At 42.5% G+C, this 23,434-nt stretch overlaps 1 protein-coding gene across 1 annotated transcript in view; it reads left to right on the forward strand.

The window, feature by feature from the left end:
- The window catches only part of GLDC (glycine decarboxylase), a 183,823-nt gene that overhangs the window by 70,930 nt on the left and 89,459 nt on the right, over positions 1–23,434 (forward strand). The window contains exons 4-5 of the mRNA XM_069230125.1: positions 20,957–21,121; positions 22,012–22,089. Coding sequence (XP_069086226.1) covers positions 20,957–21,121; positions 22,012–22,089 — 243 coding nt within the window. The remainder of the gene's footprint in view (positions 1–20,956; positions 21,122–22,011; positions 22,090–23,434) is intronic.

Consider the following 23,434-nt stretch of genomic DNA (forward strand, 5'->3'; position numbering starts at 1 on the left):
AGATGGGTCACGGACCCTAAAGGTGTAGATATCTGAGGGTGTTCTTGCTGAAGACCGAGAGAGAACTGACTGGTTTGTTGTCCGCATAAGTGTTCCAATAAACATCCAGAAAAGCCTCACCAGAATAAACATAAATGTAAGTTCCCTGATAGAGGCGGGCACGAATCGAGGTGTGCTGAGCATGAGTCACATGTAAATAGATATCAAATGAAAAGCCTTGTAACTGGACCGCATATCCACGTAATGGGACCTGGCAAAGTGTATTTACATCTCACACCAAGGGATGTCACTAGTTAGCCCCTGTGTGTGGGTGGAAAGGCGAAATATCCAGTGTCTTTTTCTAAATAGGGATATTGTGTTCCACTGGTCGCTGGCTTCTAGTACAGTCCATTTGAGGTCATCTGGACTGTGGTTGGAGTTGAAAAAGTGAGTGGACGTTTTCATGGTGTACGTTTGCAGCGTATGTTGCTGCAGTGTTCCATGATTATCATTTTTTACTTGCCCCCTGGTCATGCCTACATATTGAAGATCACATGGGCATATGATAAGATAAACGCAATTCTTTGTGTTACAGTTGGTGTGGCTGCGTTTTGCCCATACCTGTTGGTGGTTGAGGTGTATCCCTTTGGTGGCCTTGGTCAGGTGACAAACCCCACAGTACCCACAAGAAAGGTGAACTGTGACTGGGGGTAGGTTCCAGAGGTTCCCTGCGACATTTCAAATTCCAACCTGCCTCTTTTTTTCGTTTTGCCTCTTTTCTATAGGAACAGCACCTTTTTTTTTTTTGTTGTTTTGGGTTCATGATCTAGGAGCACGGGTGCTGGACTTCTATCAGCTTCCTGTCCCCCCTCTTTTTGTACATACAAAGTTGCTTGTGCATGAATAGCCTGAATGCTGGGTGAAACCGAAGTTAAAGGATGACTGTACTGAAAGAGGGCTGTAAGACATTTTCAAATAAGAGGCCTACACTGACAAATGTTAAAATAAATGCACTCAGCGCCACATACAGCTTTGTCATCATATTAATACTATAATATATTAAAATACCTTACTTTCTACTTAAATGGCCTCCAAGTGGATATTGAAGTCTTTGCATTCTGCACATCTGCTGATAAGATACTGGACAGCTAAATAGCAGGCAAGCGTCAGTATTTACCTGTCCGAAATACAATTTAAAAAAAAAAGCTTCTGCATGAACATACTTCAAGGTTTAGGCAGCCTTTTATTGAAGAGGTTATGACCAACTACACTACAGTCGGTCTACTGGTCACAAGAGTCTCAGCACCCACAAGCATATGAAAGAGAGACTGAGGTTAACTGGCACTTTAATTCAGTGTCAACTGAGCAAATGTGGTGGTTGCTAATAAAAACCACAAGAAGCTTGGTTGCTGTTCACCCCGCCTAAGTTTGCCATTCTAGCACTGTCTTCTCCTTTACATCATTTTTCCCAGGATTTCTCTTTGTTTTGATCCCATATGGGAGTAGGATCATCAGCGTTTCATTCGCTCCCACACCTTTACTTGTTGGCTCTGGGAAGAGGAGCTTTCCTATTTGGACGGTTCTATAACCAATTGAAGTGGAGGTTGAGAAATGCACCAATGCCCACCACTGGTGCGAACCTGGATGCTCATATGTGGCTTTAGGAAGAGTGCTCTGTTGGGTCTCCGGCCTAGCAAGGATAAGAAGCGGGCTATGTAACGGATTACTGGCCCCTCAGTTCATGTCCTTAACTTTATAGGCAAAAAAGCTCCTCGATTCCTTACCTATGACTTTGGCAATGGTGATGCAGGATACGTTTCAGGTTGTAATTCATCTTACATTCCCTAAGAGCACTTCAGTTTTTTCTAATATGTAAAATGTAGTTTTTTTTCATACAATGTATGACTTGGGTCCATTGTATACCGTGCATACTGTGAATTGAGGTGCCATCAGGTGTCTGCATGAGATGCGTTTAGGGGGTGGATGGGTGATCATATAAGGGCATAACTGAGAGCTCAGCAGTTGAGGCTGAAGGCACTGAGCTTTTCACAGTGCCTGTTTGTGGGTCATAAGAAAATTCATAGCACACGCTCCTACCATTCCTTGGACTCTCTGCAGATCACACCGACTTGCGTTACATTTGTAACAGTTGTAACAGTTGTGATCACCATTTTATGTGAAAGTACATGAAACACTTGTGTAGCTATTGAAATATTTACTGTGCCAAATGAAAACAAAATGGTGAAGAGGAGCTGATGTGGGGAGCTAGAAGAAAGGACTGATGCAGTGTAAGGAGATGACGTGTGCGCCCTGCAGATAGGATTTCAGGAAGGTGTGGTGAGAAAAAAGGCATAAGTGACTAACACTGAGACTGCAAAAGAAAGTACTGTGAAGAGAACAAGAGAGAATGGGCCACTCCAAAAGCGATTACCAGTCCTAATGTTTGTCTCATAGTTTCAGCCTTGAAACATTTTCAATTCTATGTACCAAAAAATCAGTGTTCATCATTTATCTAATACTGCTAACAAGCACCATGAAAACCAGTACTTCTAGCTTGAGGTTTATGTTGTTGTGTAATCTGTCTGCATCCAATAACAGAAAACTCCATAAGGCTACCATAGCTTGGCCAGATGACACACCTTGAAGCACAAGAATTTAGTTCAGGTGTTTTAAGCCACACCCTTAATTACATAGACCAAACCCTCTTGGTTGGGATTTGTAGTTATATTTCTTTGATCCGACCCCTTTTAGAGGACGCCACAACCTTATTCATCCCACTGTGCACATTTCAAATAAACTCCATCAGTGGAGGCTGTTGGAGTTCAGTAAAAAGCACTGATGGGTAAACTGGAGAAGTGAGATCGATTACATTGTACTTCATGAAGAGGGGATGGATGACTGCACGAGCTACGCTTGGATTTGAACTTGTACCTGTCAGGTCACAGCAGACGTCAGTATTAAACATCGAAATGATTGAACGGCCATTCCATGCACAAATCGACCCGAAAAATTAGATGTTTTAAGGATCTCTGTCAGGTCTGTTAGTTTTACTGAAATATCTGATTGTAAAATTGTAACTGGCACTAGAAGTGCTTTTGTATTTAATGATCAAGGGAATAGACGCTGAATGGTAATCACAGATGCCCAAGAAGAACAGACAACCATAGCTGTACTTAGTATGTTGGGCATGCACTGGATGAAAACGTATTGGCGAATCCAACTGATCTAGTTGTTTTAGAAGTGAAAGTGCTTCTTCATTGTTGAGTTTGTGTGTGGATATTAGTGGTGGGTGAGTGGACAGAGGGTTGAATAAGTGATGCAAGCATGGCTGGGTGGCTAGCTGGATGAACTATGTGAGTACACTGGTGTAACCAGTCTGCAAGAATGGATACCGTAGTACTAGTAATGCAGAAATGCCAAGAATTAGCAATACGTCTGTGCAGACAAAAAGCAGACTTTCATACGCCTAACCGCGTACCTTTATGCCGGATTAGCTGCTGCTCAGCTCTTACATCCGATTCCTCGGAGACCCCAGGCTTGTCAGTATGGCCGCTATCATCACACGAACTTCACTGCACCAAGTTCTCTCGCAGACTACCTCATCACCGGATAATGCGTGCACAGGCATTGTGCCTGGACCGTTGCTGCAGGTGAAGATCCATTTTAGTCAGTCTTACACTGGGCAAGAAATGCTAGCATAATACGCCGCAACTTTCCCGCTGACAGGCAGGTCCACGTTACTTGCTGTCCCTAGGCAACCAGGCAAGCCAATGTCACCATGATTTGCTCCCCCAATGAAGAGTATAGTTCCACCTACCTGATTAGTTGTTTGGTTGCTAGTGTCTGCGTTAGGTTGCCACTTTGCTCATTTAAAAAAAAAAAAAAAAGAAAAACACAAGCCTTTTGTGTGTAGTTTAAGGTTCCACAGCAACCGGAAGATGGTACTTACAAAACAAGCTGTCAAATCCAGTGTATTCTTTAATGCTGTAATTCTGTCTCTAGTTGCTCTAAAACTATTTAGGAAGAGTTTAGACAACTTCAGAAAACTTAGGATGTTTTTGTCTTGGATTTGTTGCTTCAAATGTATACTTTTTTTTTTTTTTTTACTGTTTTATTAACAGTTTGTTAGAGCAAACTGGCATTGTTACATTTCAGATATTTTCAGTACATTTTGTTTTTCTGGCATATGACTGTCAGGTCTTTCATCTGAGCGCATTGTAGTATATAGTATTGTTATACAAAGCTCTTGTAGCTCCTGTTGTACATAACTTTTAACAAGTGTTTACAACCAATGCCGCAGCCTGCTTGACCTCCAATATCGGTCATCACTTTCACTATTTGCTAGTCTCCTTCCTCCGCTCCCTCCAGCTCATCTAGGTGGCCTACTTAGTGTTTTGCACTGTGTTCCAAAGCTTGTGTATAGTATGTGAGACATTTCATTGTGCGTTCACTCAAAGTAGTCTCCGGCTAATTCATCACCCTTCTGAGAAAGGCCGCAATCACCTCTGTCCATACATCCGATATAGGTTTTTTTTTTTTTTGCAAGCCCCGCATGGCAACAACCTCTGCAGTAGCCCAGTCCACTACAGCTCGCTTCTAACTGCTGTTCAGGGGACCATCTGGCAATCACCAGTGTAGTACTAGGTCTCTACCGGTTACCACCAGGGCTACACCTAAAAATCTATTACCCACTTCTCAGGTCGTGTGTATAAATTCTCATGACCTATTTCTATTTGTAGTAAATTGTGCCTATCTACTGTGCCTGCCATGTTCACCACAGCTTTCATCAAAAATATTTGTTAGGGAGACCACTCCATACCATATGTGTGGAGTCAGCATCAATTAGGATGCATCGTGGGCATCACATTAAGTCTATGTTGCATGACATTGATTTTGTGTAGGTTATTAAGTTGCAAATACTTATCTGGTATTTCTAGAAACCTTGCATACTTGTTCGCAGGAGCACTCCCGCTCTTTCCCTTGGAAGGCTCTACCCAGCATATCATTCCATTGTTCTTGTAACTTGCGGAGGTCAGTAAGTGTCACCAAAGGTTTTGTGAACCCACAAGACCAGTCTGCATTTGTCTCCAAATGTTAACAGGGTCTGCAAAAGATCATGAGTACGCTGAACTGCAAGGGATGCTCCCAGCTTGAGGATTTACGATTTTCTCAGCACAGCCTATTTAAAAAACTGTGCTGTGGAAGACCGTCCTCCTCGACTAGAGTGTCCAGGGATCGGTGTTCCCTCAGAGTGACAGTCACCCACAATTTCAATCCATGCTCCTCTCCAGTAATTTAGTCTTCGGTCTGTGAAATAACATCCTCCTGAAGTGGGCAATTTCACCAAGGCTAGTGCCAGTGCATAGAGCAGGTGTTGTCTTGTCTTCTTAACTGCCACTTTTAGCAGCGTAGCACAACCTCAAGTAGGGAACGCTGACATTGTAGCTGACCTTTACCCTCTGCATCAGCTCCACAGTGATGTGGCTCTCCAAATTCTCACATTCTTGCCACATCAGGCCCTCAAGCCAATGAGCCAGCCAGCGGAGTTGGGCTACTAAGAAGTATAATTATAATTCTAGGACCTCTAAGCCACCCATGTCTTTCGGGCATTTAATTATAGCCAATAAAACCAGGTGTGGTTTCCCCATTCCAGACAAGGTCTCGCAGCAATGATTTCAATTTCTGGAACCAGGCCTAGGGAATCCAGATTGGTAAAGTTGCAACATTATACAGCACTAGTGACCGCATCAACATTTTCACAAGTGCAATTCTGGCCGTTATCAGCAGTTTCAAGGACTGCTCCTCAGAACCCTTGACACATTTCTTAAGATCCCCTCTAACATCAGTGCTAGAGTGGTATACATGAACTCAAAATCTGAGGGCCCGCGTTTCTCACAGAACACCAATCTGTACCATTGCTGTTGGGGCGGGGTGGGAGGGTTCTTGTATATCTGCCGACACTGGGAAGACGCACATTTTGATCCTGATACCTTCAAGTCTCTTAAGAGCCCAACGCTCCAAGCGGATCCCGACCTCTGCATTTCCAATCCACAAGAACATATTGTCTGCATATGCTGAAATTACATGCTCAGTCTCTCTCAAAGGCACCCCTTCCACCCCTACTTTCTTCCTCACCACACAGGCAAATGGTTCCTGCCAATGCAAAGAGCATTGTGGAGAGTGGGCACCCCGTCGCTCCCCTCAGTGTAGCCCAGTGGTCTCAGATGTATACCGTTTGGTTTAATTCTGGCCTGAGCATTGGAGCACAGCAGTGTCATCCAGATGTCCCAGCTCTGGCTCAGATTCATGTTTCACATGATGGCCCAGAGATACCACCAGTGTTTAGTATTGAATGCTTTATGAATGTCGGTTGTCAGTACCTGCGCTGTTCTCTGGTAGTGTTGAGAGGGGTTTCATCTAAAACCCTAAACTATAACCTGGTGTTAAGTTGGGGAATACAGCTACACCTATATTGATGTATCAGTGCCTGCAGGTGTGTTTGGAGAAGATTGGCTACCACTTTACTGAGGATCTTTAGTCCAAGTTAAGAATTGACAAGGTCCTGTGCGCCCTCACGCCCATGTTGCTGCTTTAAGGGTTAGGAATTGAAACAAGTGCCCCACAATGTTGCAGGATCTTGTCCAGGAATTGCAATGAAGAGTTTGTGTCTTTTAGAAAAAATATGTTGTGCAATGTTTTGAGATAAACATAGCATGCTTCGCTGATTTCCAGTGGAGCAGTAATTTCATAGAACTTTTTGCATAATTATTTTCCTCAATCTCTTCTTTTTTTTGCATGTACTACTTTGATGGCAATCCACAGGTATTTTTTTTTTTTTTTTTTTTATGTATTTATTTTGATCACACCTTCTCCCTTATCTTCAACACTTAAACTGGTGATGTGCCAAAGTTCAGCTACATGTATGCTTTATTGGCACATTTCTTTGAAATGTGATTGCCATGCTTTGATGAGCAGCTCTGTTTGTTTCCCCAGGAGGCCTTTTCTCTGCAACGGCCACCTCTACATCATCTCATTGTGATTGATGGGGCACACAACTAGTCGATTCTGTTTGGCTTTCAGGCAGTCTGGTGCCTGAAGGCATGTTCAGGTCTCCAGTGGTGTGCAACCAAAGCTAGAGGGCAGCCCAGGAGCTGATTACCTTGACTTGGGAAAATAATTTTCAGTCCATAAAGAACACCAGGCAACAGAATGCCATACTTCTTTGCATGGAGACAAGCCTGTCCTGTTAGAATTTTTATTGGGTCAAGCAGGAAGACACTCAGATTGTGACTGTTGGGCTGGTGCTAGCTTTAAGCCTCCTTACAAGCCAGTGGTGTCTTCTCCACCCTTTGGTTTATCCATCTTTTTAAGTGACCATCTTTAGATCTCATCGGTTATGGTTGATGGCCGATCAGTTATGTGACTTCCTGAGCCGTTAAAACTGCTCCTGGTGTTTTTTTTTTTCTACCCAAGATGACTCTCTGCCTTTCTTCTTGCCAGCTGACCTGAAAGCCTGAATGCTGAGATGCCAGACTAACACCTGAGGTTGAGGCTTCCGAATTCTGTTTGAAGAGTCAATTTGCTTGGTCATTCACAATACCAACCTTCCCACACCACCATCTAAGACTGATTATGGCACTGGAGAGAAATTGAGGCCTTTCGTTATAGCATCAAAGCTTGCTTTATAAAATAGGTTGAGAAAGAGCTAGTAAAAATCATTACTTTTTGCTAACTGCTTAGACCATGTGCAACGTTTGACTTTTATGAGATAAACATAGAAGATACTCAGACAAACCCCGATTGTCAGCCCATCAGTAATTCACGCAGCAGCCAGACTTTTTTTTTTTTTTTTTTACTGCAGTGCTGGTGAGGATAGGGGTCCTAGATACCTGCTCAAACACTAAACAGAACACCAGCTTCCTTAGTGGTCCAGAAATCCAATTATTATACATTTCCAATAGAAATTATCCTTACTACTTGCTTAGACACTAGAGGTGCTTTGGAAAAATCAGTTTTAAGTTTCATCCTTTTGTGTCCAGAAAATGTTCCCTTACTGCACTTCAAAACAAGTTGCATGTGTATTTGCCATTTTAGATATGAGTGCTTCTCATTTTTGGGGCAGGATTGTGTGTGGAGGCCACCAAATGTATTCATAAGTTCTTAGATCTGGCGGGAGAACGCTGTAGCTGCTTCCAGGGCTCATGTGATGCCAACAAATAAGTATATTGAGAGGAAGGGGTCAGAATCCACACCTTCTCTGATCAACTTCTTAACAGCATTCAATTAGCCAGCAGATGGTAGTCCGCTTACAGTATGCTTCCAAAGCATGGAATGTAGGAGCGGGAACCACTGTGAGATTGTGGCACATGCTGCAGAAGGAGAGCTCAGTGCAGAACACTTTGAAGGATTCAGGAGTTGGTGCTGGAGCACCCCCAGAAGTCTTCTTCCCGTCTGGGGTTCAGAAACCGCAAGCACTCTGGTGAGAAACCATCACTTATCTTACCACTAGAAGTCTACTGGATCATGGGACTCAGTGAGGAGTGTGGTAAATGGATTCATTCAATTTAAACCAACTACATGAAATCCATAAACATTTAAACACCGTGACCAATTTAACCATGAAACAAAACTCCAAACTGAATAAAGGTTCAAAACATTATTACAAACACAAAGCCAATGTGAAGTAAATGATGCGCAAAACTAAATTATAAACCTACATGAAAACCATAGGCTGACCAAAACGTCTAAAGAGATTAAGTCTACCTAATATTAATACTGTTAAACCCTCCAAAAGAAGAACAGATTAACAATACTATAGTTTGAACATTAAAGTCCGATTTCAAAGCAGATGTTGGTGGCATCAGTAAATCATCAAAATTCAGTTAATAACATTCAGTTTTCAGAGCTGGGCCATCCTTATCTCTAATACAAATTTGGACTTGCATCTGTGGGAGCACGCTAACGCATGTGGGCAAAACAAAAAGGAAAGACAAAAATAATTTGGAAAAATCCTGTAACAAGGGCAACTCAATGTAATTATCTAAGCTGCAAAGGAAACCAGTAACCACATTTAGTTTCTATCTCTCCTCATGGGACAGCTGACAAAGTTTAATCAAGCAGAGCGTTCACCGTTGCGCAATATCAATTGACAGCAGTATGAGGACATTGCAGAACACGGGCTGCACATAGGACAGGTCAGCAGTTCAGAATTGATTGGGCATATTAGAACTGAACAGCATTAGCAAGTGGGGCAACTATAATTAACGGGAAACTCATAATATAAAGGTTAAATGTGGCAGAAGAATTGGAGAGGGACAGGAGATGACAACAGGAATACCCAAGAAGAACTCTCAGGCTTCGGCAGACAGCTGCAGACTTCGCCAGACTCTGGCAGACTAACAAACTTTCAAGAGTCTTTCTCAAATAGAAAGCTCCACAGGTTTGCAATTGGTCCTCCAGGTGGGCTCATCTTGCACACGACAGCCAATGGTAGCCGCTGACACCATCAAGTGTGCAACTATTCTGAATTTTCTCAGGGATAATGTTTAGTCATCTCAATGAAATCATACAGTTCTGCCAAAATATTACATTTTCTAGTTTATTGCAACTTCGAGATCCTTTCTCACGGTACACAGGATAAAACTGAACAATTATCATATGAAATTAATAAGGCTTCCTGTCTTGTTCGACAGCTAGAACAAATACTGTTACTTTGTTAACACTGAAACATATTCTCGGTCTTTAATGCAATGGGACATTCAACACGTCCGCAACCTAGGAATTAATTCAGGTCAGAGGGAACAGAATCAGTTCACATTTCTTCACTACTAGGGCAAAAATGAATCTTCAGGCCCAGTTTAGCTAAGAAAGCTTAAATATGCATTAATACAGTTAACACACACAAATTCCATTGCACACCTTACAATTTAAATCCAATATACAACGCAAATTATTTAATTGCAAACATTATTTACAGCATATTAGACAATTTAAACGTGCATTTATTTTTCTGCACACATGTTGCTCAAGTTAATGAATTAATTTGAATCCGTAGAAGTACGATTAATTAATGTTCTCTTTATACACTTAATTTCTACTGTTTCTCTAAAATACTTTCAATATTCATGTCATTTACTCACTAGAATATAAATGCACAATATCTTTTGTGTTAAAACACAAAGTCAAATACGAATGGAGGCCACATTGTCCACCATTTTTCAAACGTGCACACTTTACATCTTGTGTTAATTTCTCTGTTTGGCTTTTAAATGAAGGCTTGCAGGTCAGCGTATGCTAACTTATACACCACTAATATATTAATAATAACATTTGATCTCTATCAATAGTAGCTGTGAATAGTCAGCATCTCTCGGTTAGCATTTCTACAGTATCTCCCCCTTTCCTCTCTTCACCCTAAACCTTCCTTCCCCCTTTTTTAAATATACTTTTATATAATTTTACTCTTCTGTCCTTGCTTTACTCTTTACTACTCTGGCAGTCTGGTTAGGTTTCCTTGAAGCCTGCTTTTAGCAGTTTGCCACAGTTCTTCTCATAACCAAAAAACACATGTATTTGACAGTCAATAGATCTAGCTTATAACTGAAAATTCCTGGATACTTAAAACCATGCAGTCACTTTTCCATCCATCTATGCACTCCGCCACTAACCATTCACTTATCCATCTACTCCTCCACCCATTGACTCATTAACCCGCTTGCCTATCCACAGTACCACAAAGTTGCCAATATATGAGAAAGCACTTTAAGATGTTTGCCAGACCTAGTACATTTCAGCTAATGATCGAATCGATCAACTTTCACAGTGGAGCCATGGAGTAAAAGTGCTTAAGGAACTGGTTAAATGACTAGTGCAGGAGACCAGTCTTGGAGATCCATCTGCTCGACCTTACCTCTTGTTTTCACTTTGACTGTGCTCCATTTATGCCCCAGGCAAGGTTGCCGCTGTATAATTTCTGTGTTATTTAATCTATTCTGAAGAGATAAGTACCACACAAAACACCCACAATAATGTAAGTTGTTTATTACCTTTTGTTGTTCACATCCGGCGGCTCTCCTCGCCCAACAGTAACTCCTTATATTGAATTTTGCTTCTCAACCCAGCAGGCCAGAGCACAACGCAATGTAAAAGTATTAAAAGGCCCAACATATTAAACAATTTAGAAGCCTGCGATTTTCACATTTTGCTCCCTGTCCCTCTGAAGATGTAGCGATCACAACTGAGTACAGCGTTCCAGATGTGCAATGATGGTTTACTGTTGCATCAGAAACTGCTTTTGTTAGCAGTATTTCTAGCGTACTTTGGCCTTTTAAATCGCGTGGACCAACATTATGGATTTATGAAATGACTTTTAAAATCGTGAATGTTAGCGGTACATGATTTTGCTACACTCACCTCAAGCAATTTCCAGTTTGCTGTGCACACTGCAGTTGCGTGTTAAGTTTATGGCCCTGTGCTTGCTGGAAAACACATTAAAACGTGAAACCTGATTAGACTGGCCGCACTTGTTTTCCCTTTTAATATGTGTGGGCCTGAACAAATGTTCCTTCGGCCTCGGGTCCCATGTCAGCGCGCAGTGTGTGGCTGATGAACGAAGTTGTCGATTGGCGCATGGAGGGGAGGATCCATGCTTGTTTTCTGCATGCCTTCCGTGCTCCTGCACTAGCCCCCTTCTGAGGCCGTTGCTTTGGAAACGGAGCTAACAAGTTTCAGTGACGTGACGGGAAAATGAATGGCCAGGCTTGAATGAGCGGGTTCGCAAACAAATTTACATCTGGTCTAGACGTGTATTTCTGGGGTCATATGACTTTAAGTCAGAGCTCGTGTGAGGAAATGTTTTGGATGCTGCTGGGCAGAAATACTCCCCAGAGAATATACTGTAAAGCTCCGAACATAAGTGTTGTCGTTTTTTAAGTATTATTTTTTTAACGGTCTACCCATATATTCACCATCCCGAAACCTGGAAGGTATTGTGACAGTATTGACAATTTTTTTTTTTTTTTTTTTAATACATTTGTTAGGACTATCAATACCAGTTTTTCCAGTTAGTGAGGGACGCCAGTGTGACTGCTGATGTATGTCTGTTTTTTTTAATGTATTTGTTAACAATGGCTCTTCCCTCCTCGCGCAGCAGCTAATCAAAATGCAGTAATGCTCATTTTAATCGTATGTGTAAAAAATAAAATAAACAAAACTTAAAAATCTAACAAAGTGGTACGTTTTTGATCCATTTGTTTTAGTGTTTCGAGCTGGATCTAATGACATCAGAACTATTCCGGGCGAGTGGTAAAACACACCACACCCTACAACTGACTTTATCAGCACTGGAATGTGCATTTCTTACAATTTGCCTACACCTGCTGTTACCCTTCTCTGTACTTGAATGTTCCACAGTCATTGTAATACAATTTGCTCTGTAAAACAAAAAGGGGTAGTGAACTTGGTTGCCATTTTGGATTTGCAGGTATTTTACCGGGGCAGGCTCTGCTGGGGTGTAACCTCAGTGTTTTTTGCACAGGCTGATTGCTAGAATGCTGAACCAGAATTGATTTTTGCTTTTATAAATATTTCCCCTCCTTGATATTACCCATGGAAGGTGGTTGTTTTTTTAGGTTTCGCTTGTGCGCATACTTGCAAAATCTTTTGTTAGAAAAAAAAAACGTAAGAGGCTTCGAACCAGCCCCATACTTACCATTGGCTTACTCCAGCACCTCTCTGATTTTACCTGCTTCGGATTGGCCAGCATGTCATCTTCATGTCACTTCCTTTTCTTTGTCTTCTTCTCCGCCGGTCTTGTCATCAAGTTGCCTGTGAAGCAAGTACTCCTTCCAGTCATTTCCTATTGGACACTGGCCAGTGTCCTTGCCCTGGATGCAACGCTGTAGGTACTTTTTTCTTCCTGCATGCTGTCTTCTTTCTTCGTTGCTGTCTTTTCTTTTTCTTCCAGTGTGCTGTCTTCTTACTTCACTGATGTCTTCTTTCTTCAATGCCTTCTCGGTCTTCTTTCTTCGTTGCTGTCTGTCTTTTATCTTTTTGCATACCGTCTTCTGTCTTTTTTACTGTATGCCATCTTCTCACGTCTGCACTCTTTTGCCGCCTTCCGCTGTATTCCCCAGTCTTCTGTCTTCTAGCATGCATGCCAATGTTTCGCCTTTCTTTTTTTTCTATGTAACTGGTTTACAAATAGTAGGGAAAAAATGATAATGTTTTTTTCTGTAATAAAACAAACATTATTGTAACATTTCTCTAATATTTGTAAGCCCGTTACATAGAAGAAAAAGACAAAGGCAAGACCTTTTGGCTTTGCCAATACTTGTTTAGTCTTGGTCTCTGCCCTGCGTCCTGGACAGGATTGGGCGAATGCCTTTTTGTGTTTGTGTGAAGGGCGAGCATCATTAAAAGGACCAGGTTACTCTGGGTCTGTCTTGGCTCATTCTAAACAGGAATGGTCCTTACAGGCAGTCTCGGAAATTAGGAGATTTTGGGGAGGATCGAGGAGCTATTAGAGCTCTTGTTTGTACATAGTCAAACACTCTGTGAGGGAGATCGAACTCTGTGGGGGCTATATCCGAAATCCTGCTTCTTACGCATTTTAGGAAAGTTCGGAAGGGAGTCCACTCAGGGGGAGGAGGCCAGAACTGGGGTGATGCTGGGTAATAAACAGCATATAGTTATGCTGTTGGGTAGTGCCTAGTTTGTAGTAAGCAAGGTTTTTCACCCTCGGTTGCAAAGAATAATGTTCTCTTTTAAACAATTTTTGTATGATTTGATGTGGAACAGCCACCTACCATGTTGTTCAGTGCTTCACTAGTTACTGTGTGCCTTTTACCTTTCGTGTCTTTCTGTGGTGCACCCTAATAACACTAGGGCAGTTATTTACTTAAAACCCCATGAGGGTGGAGAACCTTTTCTCTGACTGCTCTGGAAACTCCAAACTACCCATGCCATCAGAGATTCTGGCTGCCTGACTGCCTCCTTTTGAGTTGGTAGCATCAGGCACCAGGCTGCCACCTGGCACTCCTCTTTCCTTGCTTCCTTAATTAGCAGTAATTTGATACATTAGAATACATTTAGCATAACAGTACCTCCACCTGACTCTTCGAGTCCAGGATCCCTCTATACCTTAGTATAGATTGACTCTGCACTTCCTTTGATATTTAGTATAACAAAGGACTCTGACTTTGTGGGCTCCAGCTCTGGCAAGAGACGATCACCATTAAGCATTGTCAAATGAAATTGGCTATTCATCTCCACACTCCTTTCTGGCCCTAGTCACCCTCGGTCTCTGAGCAGTGAACTTCTATATCATCACCTCACACAGAACTTTGACAAATTTCATCTATAAAGATCCTAGGGGGCTCACTAGTTGTATTCAGTGGATGATCTGTCAAGCTGTGGTGCAAGGACTGAGTCGTCTGTGCTGGTGTAAGGGACTAGGCCTCTTGTGTCCCTATTGGGCCCATCAAATCTGTTGGGCATGCTTAAGACTATAGTGGGTAAAAGTCTGGCTCTACACATGGCTGTGAGGTTGGGGACAGAGCTCCACCCCGGGGACTTCGTATCAGGGTCCACTTGTGCTCGATCCCACCCATCTAGGTTGGTGATTTTACAGGTGTAATCCAACATGCATCACCTACTTGCAGGAGACTGGGTAATGTGGCCTCCGACTGGCACCTCCCTATCTAGGTCAAAAGAAGCCCATATGGTCCAGGATTACAAAGGCCCTGATAAAAATGTCTGTAGCTGCATGGAGTCAGCCCTAGTGCTGGCCCATCGAGGCTTTGGATTCCAGGAATTGGAGAATTCACGCGGCCACCTAACAGCTGTGCTAATTGGGGCTGTAGAGTTAAAGTACTTGGATAATCGGGGTTTTGCCACCTGTTCTGGCCTTTTCTCAGGCAAGCTGACATCTACTACATGTATTTCCTGCTGGGTTGTCTTTGTACTCTACATTGGTAATAAGAGCCTTCTCCTTCCACATAAAAGCAATCATGTATACCAAAAGGACACTGTCCGCGCTTTCTGGCCTCGTTTTGTGGGATGAAGTCTGTAAAGCCATAAGTCTCCTCGCTTTTCTGTCCTCAATTTATAGAAGTCTTCTTTAGATTAGATTAGAACCAGTTTAAACAAGCCATGCTGCAAAACCATTTTAACTACCAGTCGCTGCTGCCTTGATCACTGCCGCCTCAACCTCGATTATACATTTTGTGAGTCAAGTAGAAGATTGGGAAGATTAGAATGAGGCAATAAAGAGTTACTCGGTGATTATTCTATTCCGTGGCGGCTGGCTCAGTAGGAGGGGTTGGTGGCCTTAACTCCACCACTTTTGACAGAAGCCACAGTCTGTAACAAAGCTCATGGCCATCCTTTATTTCTTTCTTTCTTATTTTTTTATTTTTTAAAATTACTACCAATTTTATTGAATTATGTTGAGAAGAACAAAACGTTTGTTCCAATAGCGTCAGTCAAAGTAATCCATACATAACCTTGGTACATTTCCACACCAAGCTGTCAATTAGTTATAGTAGTTAAACCAAACCCTTGGTAATCCCACCATTTGCCCCACATCCTGGCTTGCTTTGGGGCAGCTCCTGGCTGTGTAGATGGGCACCTCTTGTTGAGTGCACCAGTCCGGTTACTCATGCCACGCTGACATAATGGGTGGTGGTGGTGGATTTGGGTTTTTCCAAACACGTGCAGTCTCTCTTCACCACCAGGGTTGCCAGACCTATCATAGTTCTTTTGCATGGGTACCCCCAAGTCCCTCCAGGATTACCAGCAAAGTGATCTTAGGTGTTAAAATAATCTGTTTTCCAAAACCCAGGCAGGGTGTGACTAATCCTTTGTCCGTATCCCTCTATCACCTGCATTGCCAGACCATGTGATAAATCTGTGTCTGGGCAATCACAGCGGACACATGTGGGGCTTGAGACTTGGCCTGTGCGCCATAAACGATGGGGAGTGAGGTACATTGTGTGTAGGTAGTTCGGATGGATTTGCCAGACGCTGGAGGATATGGCTAGCTCTCGGGTGTCTCGCCAGCCAGTGTACCTGAGGGGGCCCACCCAGCTCTCCCATTTTTGGCTGAGGGGTGTGAAATGGTTAGAGGCGTTAAGCACAAGTGTGCAAGATATTTGGGATATACCCCCTTTTCAAAGGCCCCCCATTGGGAGCTTAACTTTAACGAGGTTGAATTCAGGAAAGTCTGAGTGAGGCCTTGTACTTGCAGAGGGTGTGTCGGAGCTGCAGGTATTTGTGGAATTGGATCTGGGAAAGCTGGAAGTGTGATTGCAGATCTTGGAAGGTGCCTAAGTAGTTTCCCGCCTAGACATTCTCCCCCCCCCCTTACACCCTCATCCACACCCCCCCTCCCCCAGTTTGTGATCCCAATCCCTTCCAACGTTGAAAAGCTGTCCAGCTATGCTCTATGGTGAAAATGCTGGCCTCACCAGAGTAGAGCCTGCTGGGTCAGTCTACTATACCACCAGATGGAGTGCAGGGCTGCTCGCCAGTTAAAAAAAAAAAAAAAAAAAAAAAAAAAACATTGTGGTGACTATCTATGGGTCTCGAGGGATATGGTCACCATAGAGCAGTGCCACTGCTTTTTTTTTATAACCAGCACAGAGCCCTGCTCCGTCTGCTGGGTCATTCCAGCCTCCACACAACCAGTTGTTGAGAACCAGGACATAGGTGGCTCAAATACAGCTGCACATCAGCCTTTCCCGTTGCTCTATCATATTGAGAGGTGAAATTCGTCCATGGCAATACAGGGGGCGGGAGTCTGTTTGCCCAGAGGGAGGAGCGAATCGTGGATGTGTGGGTGTTTGTTCCTGCCTTTTAAATTAAAACTCTGTACATGTGTGCATGTGAAGGAATCCTGCAGCTACGCGCCCTTCATGCAGTGTGTGCACGCAAGTGCTGGGGAAAGGCAAGAGAGTGGATGTGCATTAGGAAAGTGGGATGAGTGAAACCACCTTTGACAAAGGGGAAGCCATATCAGTGTACTTGTCTGCCATTTCTCAGTGGCTGAGACTCAGCCTGTTGGCCTCAACCAATGAGGAGAGGAGACTGGGATTTTGGTTGGTCAGTCAATACTTCTGTCCCTGTCAGTTCTCAGCCCTCTTTTGAAAAACATTACCCATCAGACTTCTTGTATTCGGGCTAAAATAAATAGTTATTTTCTTTGGAATTGGCATTTTGCTATCTGAGGAAATGCAGGGTATGCGTCAGTTGTTGTAACCCACCATGCTTGAGGTTATCTTTTGGGAACTGTGAATTGTCACATATTCCTTCTCTGTTGTTCTGTTCTTCCTTCGCAGGTTACTTGTGACTCAGGCTTATGGGTTTCGTATTAGGCCATCTGAGCTGTGGTTCTGAATAATGAAACACTATTGTGAGTCATGGTGTCCTTTCCTGTGCTACACAAGCAGTCCAGGTTCATCAACCATAGCAGCACTGGATGTTCTTAAGCAGCCTGTTAAAGATTCATTAATGCCTTTTATTGCACAAATGTTAGGTAGTGGTTTGAGGCAATCTATTCTTGCACTTCTCTGAATGTGACTACAACAGTAGCTGTCCCGAGGGCCTAGCTGTCATTGATGCAGCACGTACTATTGGCAACGGGGCTCATGGGGGTGTATGTGACGCTGCTCCCAAGTCAATACTGCCTTTTACCACTGAACCGAGTGATAGGCCCTAATGCAGTCAAGGAAAATGGGGGCGTCTGACACCCATGCTACGCCACTGGCTATACTTAACCTATTTTGCAAAAGGTGCAAAATTGCTACACAAAGACACTATATGCTGAATAATTGGAAGATACGTGGAGGTTTTTTTCCTCAGAAAACTGAGTTGTGCGGTCGCTGTTTTTAGAGTTCAGTTTGGTGGAGCATTGCCTGAAATCGCAGAATCAAAGCAAGATAGTAAGGCTTGTGGAAAGAGTGGTCCAGCATTTTATTTTAGGATGGAACTAAGTGTTCTGATACCAACCAGTTGCTGGAGTCTGTTGGTGCTCACAATAACCTATAAATGTTGCTTTTCAGCAGGCTGGAGAAGCCATGCCAGTCATCTGTTAGTAGTCATGGCTGCCACTTAGTGATTGAACTGCAACATTTGGCTATGTTGATCCTGAAGTCCTTCTGAAAAGTCCTCTCACCTCCTTTCAAAAGAAGTAATTGATAAATCGCGAGTTAAAATAGGTTTGCTTTATTCATCGCCTGAATTTCATTTTAGTTAACTATTTACATTCTGTCCGTTCTTAGCTGTTCAATCAGTCACTGCACGACTGACCTACAGTATTCCGGCACTCGTTTCGCTCTAATGTTCTTCATCCTTGACATCACATGGACTTTGAAAGATCTTCACGTAGATTTCCAAAAGTATTTGAGGAATTGTTTAAGGCCTTATGTATGGGGCAGTGTGCTTTCTGCATCGGATGCCTGTTTGCATTGGTGGGGAGTACACGCTAACACTTTGTTCTGATTTTTAGCTGTAGCTTATCCTCATAAACATTGACAACATTGAGAGACGCACCTGAAATGGTAACTTGGAAGGTTTGCTTACAGTAGAAGATGAATCAACTACTTTCAAATAATATGTTAAAAGCTTGTGCACGGATTTCCTAAGACATTTGAAAAGTACATAATCTGGAACAAGGAATGTAACTTACTGACCTACCAATAGTGTAAAAACCATCGATAGGACCACAAGAGCACTAAAACAATTATTAAAGTAGGCCCAGCATATATTGAAAGCGGGCATTGGTAATGATGTAATCAGCTATTCAGTTACATACATCTTATTACTCCTATAACTAGTAGAAATCTTTCAATATGTCCTTTACTGTTACCTACTCTTGAGTAGGTCTTTGAGGTCTCTTCCAACAGTGGCGAAATTCTTTTAAAACATACCTAAGTTAAGGGATAGATTTATAATGTAGAGAAACCACTCCATTTGAGTGTAGATTTGCATGCATTACGACCCTGAAATATTCTAATAGTTACTAGGTACACCCACACTTTCTTGCTCCCACTAACTGGGGCATGACCATTTCTCTGCTTATACTGTAACTACCACCTGACAATATCACATGCTTGTTGGCCCAAGTAATTTTTACTTGAGTACTATGCGTAAAGGGTGCGGAAAGGTAACTTACCAATTTTAATGATTGTGCCTTCACTGCTGCTGTTTAGGCTTATAAAATGTCCAGGTCTGGGAGCAGCCTAGTTTTGTATAACTTTCTTATATTCTTCGAAGCCAAGGGACCAGTAGGATTAGATGTTGCAAAGGAAATAGGTTTTAGTCCTGACTCATTAGGTGTTCTCTGTTAATTGTATATTTTTTATTCTAAAATTCACACTTTACATTGAAGTCCCATAACTGTCAAGGGTTTTGTTAGTTAGCCGGGGCCCTTATGCTCCTTTTATTGGCCTTTTTACAATTTACCTACCTTCTGGATATGTTGCCTGGGTTACTGCTTTAGATCTGGAGAACCTTTTGTGACATCCCATCTCATTAATTTCCCATGTCATGGGATGATGTGGATGGGACAGCTGTGCAACTCCAAAGGATTCAACTGGAATTAGACGTTTTGTAATGTTGCCGCCTTCTATACCACTTTAGTATTTTGAGGTCCAAGACAACATCCCCAAGTATATCGTTGCTGAGCTACGTACACCCTAAACCTACATCACATGAGAACTTTTTTAAATAAGCACCTTGCATCCTTTATTGAATTTAATCCTGTCAGAAGCTTAACACTTAAATCATAATGACTTTGAGATTTATTAATGCCCAACTGGCTTCACCTCACATAACACCAACTATATTCTGCAGTCCCTATTTATTCAATTAATGGAAGGACTATCTATGCTTCTGAGCCACTACATCTCTACCGAAAACTCTTGTGTGTTAAAACGATCACCACCTTGATGCTGGTCCATGTCTTCTGATGCACAAGTACATCTTGGAGTTAACAGAAACAATAGCCTTCTAGGGTCTACCTTTTGTGTCTCCTCAAGGAGAAGGTCCTAGAGAATCGGTAAAAGCCCTGGGGTATCTCTGCCTTTTACATGACTAGACCCCCTCTTAGCTATTCTGTTTCTCACAGCTCCTCTCTATCCCTCCAGCTGCCACTTCCTGCATTCAGCTTCTACAGGCAAAAATACTTCCAACATTCCATACCACCCTCTATTTACTGCCAATCAGAGAACATAAAGTGCAAGCAGCGCACATGCGTTTTACAGTGGTACTACCTGCAGCATGCGGTCTTAATGAGAGAATAGAATGTATTAAGATATTATACTAGAGGGGGGTTGGAGACAGTGACGAAACACCATTGTTCACCGAAATCCTCTTTTATAGAGCTACCCCTGCGTCACTGTTACAGAAAGCAACATATACAAATGTTGAAATTAGTTCTCAGTGTTTGGTTTCTTCTGAGGCTTATGTAAAGTATTGTCATTGCTGCTCTATCTGCCCTCATTCGCTTTTACCCTCAGGTCCTTGGTGTTGCACCTGAGGTTTCCGTGTCGTTTAATAAATTCTGGTGTTTTTTTTAACAAATTCCGGTGTTCTTTACTTTTTTAAGGACTGCAGGGATTAAAATGTTTTAAAAAAAAAATTTAAAAAGTGGTTACGAGTCCAATTGGTTACATATCAATTTTTTTTTAATATACTTTATTTGTAGTTATCTTTTTTTTTTTTTTTTTTTTTTTTTTTCTTTTCAAAAGCCATACAGGATTATGGTCAATATTGTTACTTTGTCTAAATATGGCATTAATTCGTAAACTTTATAAAATGCCTTCCCTACAAGCGTTCTATGTCCCTAAACACACCCCTGCCATTTAGTCTGTAAACGGCATACTATATACCAAGCTCGAAAAAACGTACTGAATGATGGTTGGTGAAGATTTTCAATTGATTGCGGGGCACTTTAGGAATTTTTTGTTTATTTTTAAAGGGTTACGCAGTATACTCCTTACCAGCCGGAAGTGTCCCAGGGAAGACTTGAGAGTTTGCTCAACTACCAAACTATGGTGTGCGACCTCACTGCAATGGATGTCGCCAATGCATCTTTGCTGGACGAGGGCACGGCAGCAGCAGAGGCGATGCAGCTAAGTCACAGGTAGTCGAAATAAATGATTTCTTATCATAACCATCTTCCCTTTAAGCTTTACTTTGTAACTAGGCTTGTACTCTGTCATATGAACTGTCATTAAATTAAAGCCATGCTTTGTGTTGCTATGGTGTTAAATAAAAGGCAAAAACTTAGGGTGCGTTAATTAACAGTTTGTCCTAGGGCACTGTTGATGAATTCGTTCTCCTCCTAGAGACTTCATCACGAAGTATGGCCTGCAACAGCACTAGACATTAGCCATTCTATGGGCGAGTTTCATGTGTTCTTTTTGTGTGTTGAATATTATTGTAATCTGGCCCACGTGATTCCACCACCAGTGGCGTCGGTGGCTGCAGGGTGGCAGGAGTGATGACGTTGCGGCCGATTACTCGGGTACAGTCACACTTAAATACCCTGCTTTTATACCACCTAATGTAAGCTCAGAACTCTGCTTCCTTATAAGAAGTTTGGCCGCAGTATGCTCATTTCTCTAGCTGTGTACCATTCCCTTCCCTTTTTTTTCTCTTCTGTATCTGGAGCTTGCTGTCTCTCCTGGTTTTTTAATTCGTTTTCACTCACTTGGTCTCTCTTGCAGTCAGCACACATAAGTACAGTTTGTTCACTGGCCGTAGAGTTAGTTTTGCAGTAGTTTAAAATGAAAAGCTTGTAATTCCTTCTCCCTTTTAGTCTTTGTTTTCCATAGTCCTGTAGCTGGATGTAAGTACAGGAAAGGCCTTACCCGCATATAGTGTAGGCAGTTTTTGTTATTTGAAGCACCTCAAGGATAGTTGCTTACAAATCAGGTTCTCAAGACCCAGCCAAAGGGCTGTAGAACTTATTGACCCAAGACAGCTATTTAATATTGCACAGGAAATATTAAACTTGTTTTTTCTTTTCAGGCACAATAAAAGAAGAAAGTTCTTTGTGGATCCCCGGTGCCACCCCCAAACTATAGCTGTGGTCTTGACTAGAGCAAAGTAAGTCATTTGGTATTGACATTTTTCAGCAATTCATGCTCACACAATATGAGTAGGAGGGTTAAACTGGCATTCGTTTAAGTCACGCTAGACTAAATAAACTCGAGTGTTAATGTTGCAGAACGTGGCGAAACTCTGCCCCCCTGACCTTGCCGTGCAGTGTCTCTTGCCCCCAGAAGGCAGCCTAAATCCTGTGAATAACTAGGAGATTCGGGAATCGCGCCCCCACCCAACCACTACGTCCAGAAAAACCAACAAATAGGTGTGTGAAATGGTAGTGGTGTGCACAGCCTGACCACTGAAGCCTTGGATTTATGGGGGGCGGATGAGGGACGGGGGCGAAGTCGTACATCCCAACTAGACTATTGTAGAAATAATCGTTAGCAAACTCCTGCTTAAACTTTGCCCTGAGCCCCCTTCTGCTGAGGAAGAAGTAACCATTCCCCGTTTTCTTTTCTCTTACTCTGTTCTAATCTGTTCTTCTCACACTAAAATGTTACATTGATCTGTGTTGAAGCTGCCCACCCACTGGGCTCAGTGGTATGGATAACCATCAAGAAACCTTCTCTAGATTTAACTAGCAGACAAGCATTTCCTCTGTTTTATGTTCAAGAAGCCTTCATCTGAGGAAAACAAAAAATCCAACCAATCCTCGACCAATTGTCAAATAGATGCTTAGCCCCACCTCCCCCTATGTCTATATTTGTCAGCATCTGTGACGTACATCTGAACATGCTTGTTTCTAGGTGGGAAACGCCTGTGAAGAACGCTCCTCCTCTGTCCTAGTTAGTTCTAGATTTTTTAAAATCGTCCTTGCCTTCCCCATAAATTTCACTGATTTGAAAAATATGTTGTACTTGCCAATTTGGAGATAGATTTTGCAAGTGACTCTGCTGCACTGAGAGAATTCTCCATTGGCTGTCACTCTAGCCCTCATACTGAATCTCAAAGCCTGAAGATACCCTATTGTGATATTTTTTACCTATAACTGCTCCTTCTAGGCACTGTTGCATTATCTCCAGGCTTTGGGTAGACTTAGCAGCTCTTACCTCACAGCCTTCTACCTACCCTGGCATGGGAATCTTTCTTCATCAGGGAGCCTCTCAATCTGTAGCTAATAGTTCATCCCACGATGCAACAGCAGTGCTTAATTTGTGCTTGTTGTTTCCGGTGCCGAGCACCGGCTCTTATTTTTGCGGGCCGGGGCTTATTCTTCTGCCTCAAGCATTTTCTGCGAGCAAAAGACACATATGGAAAAGATGGAAGACGGAAGAAGGGAAAAATGAAAAAGCGTCGCAATGGGAGAAAGAAGGAAGCTGCTAGAGTGAGCTAAAGGGGCAGGGAG

Source organism: Pleurodeles waltl, chromosome 1_1, assembly GCF_031143425.1.
Source record: "Pleurodeles waltl isolate 20211129_DDA chromosome 1_1, aPleWal1.hap1.20221129, whole genome shotgun sequence".
In the NCBI taxonomy this organism is placed as follows: Eukaryota; Metazoa; Chordata; class Amphibia; order Caudata; family Salamandridae; genus Pleurodeles; species Pleurodeles waltl.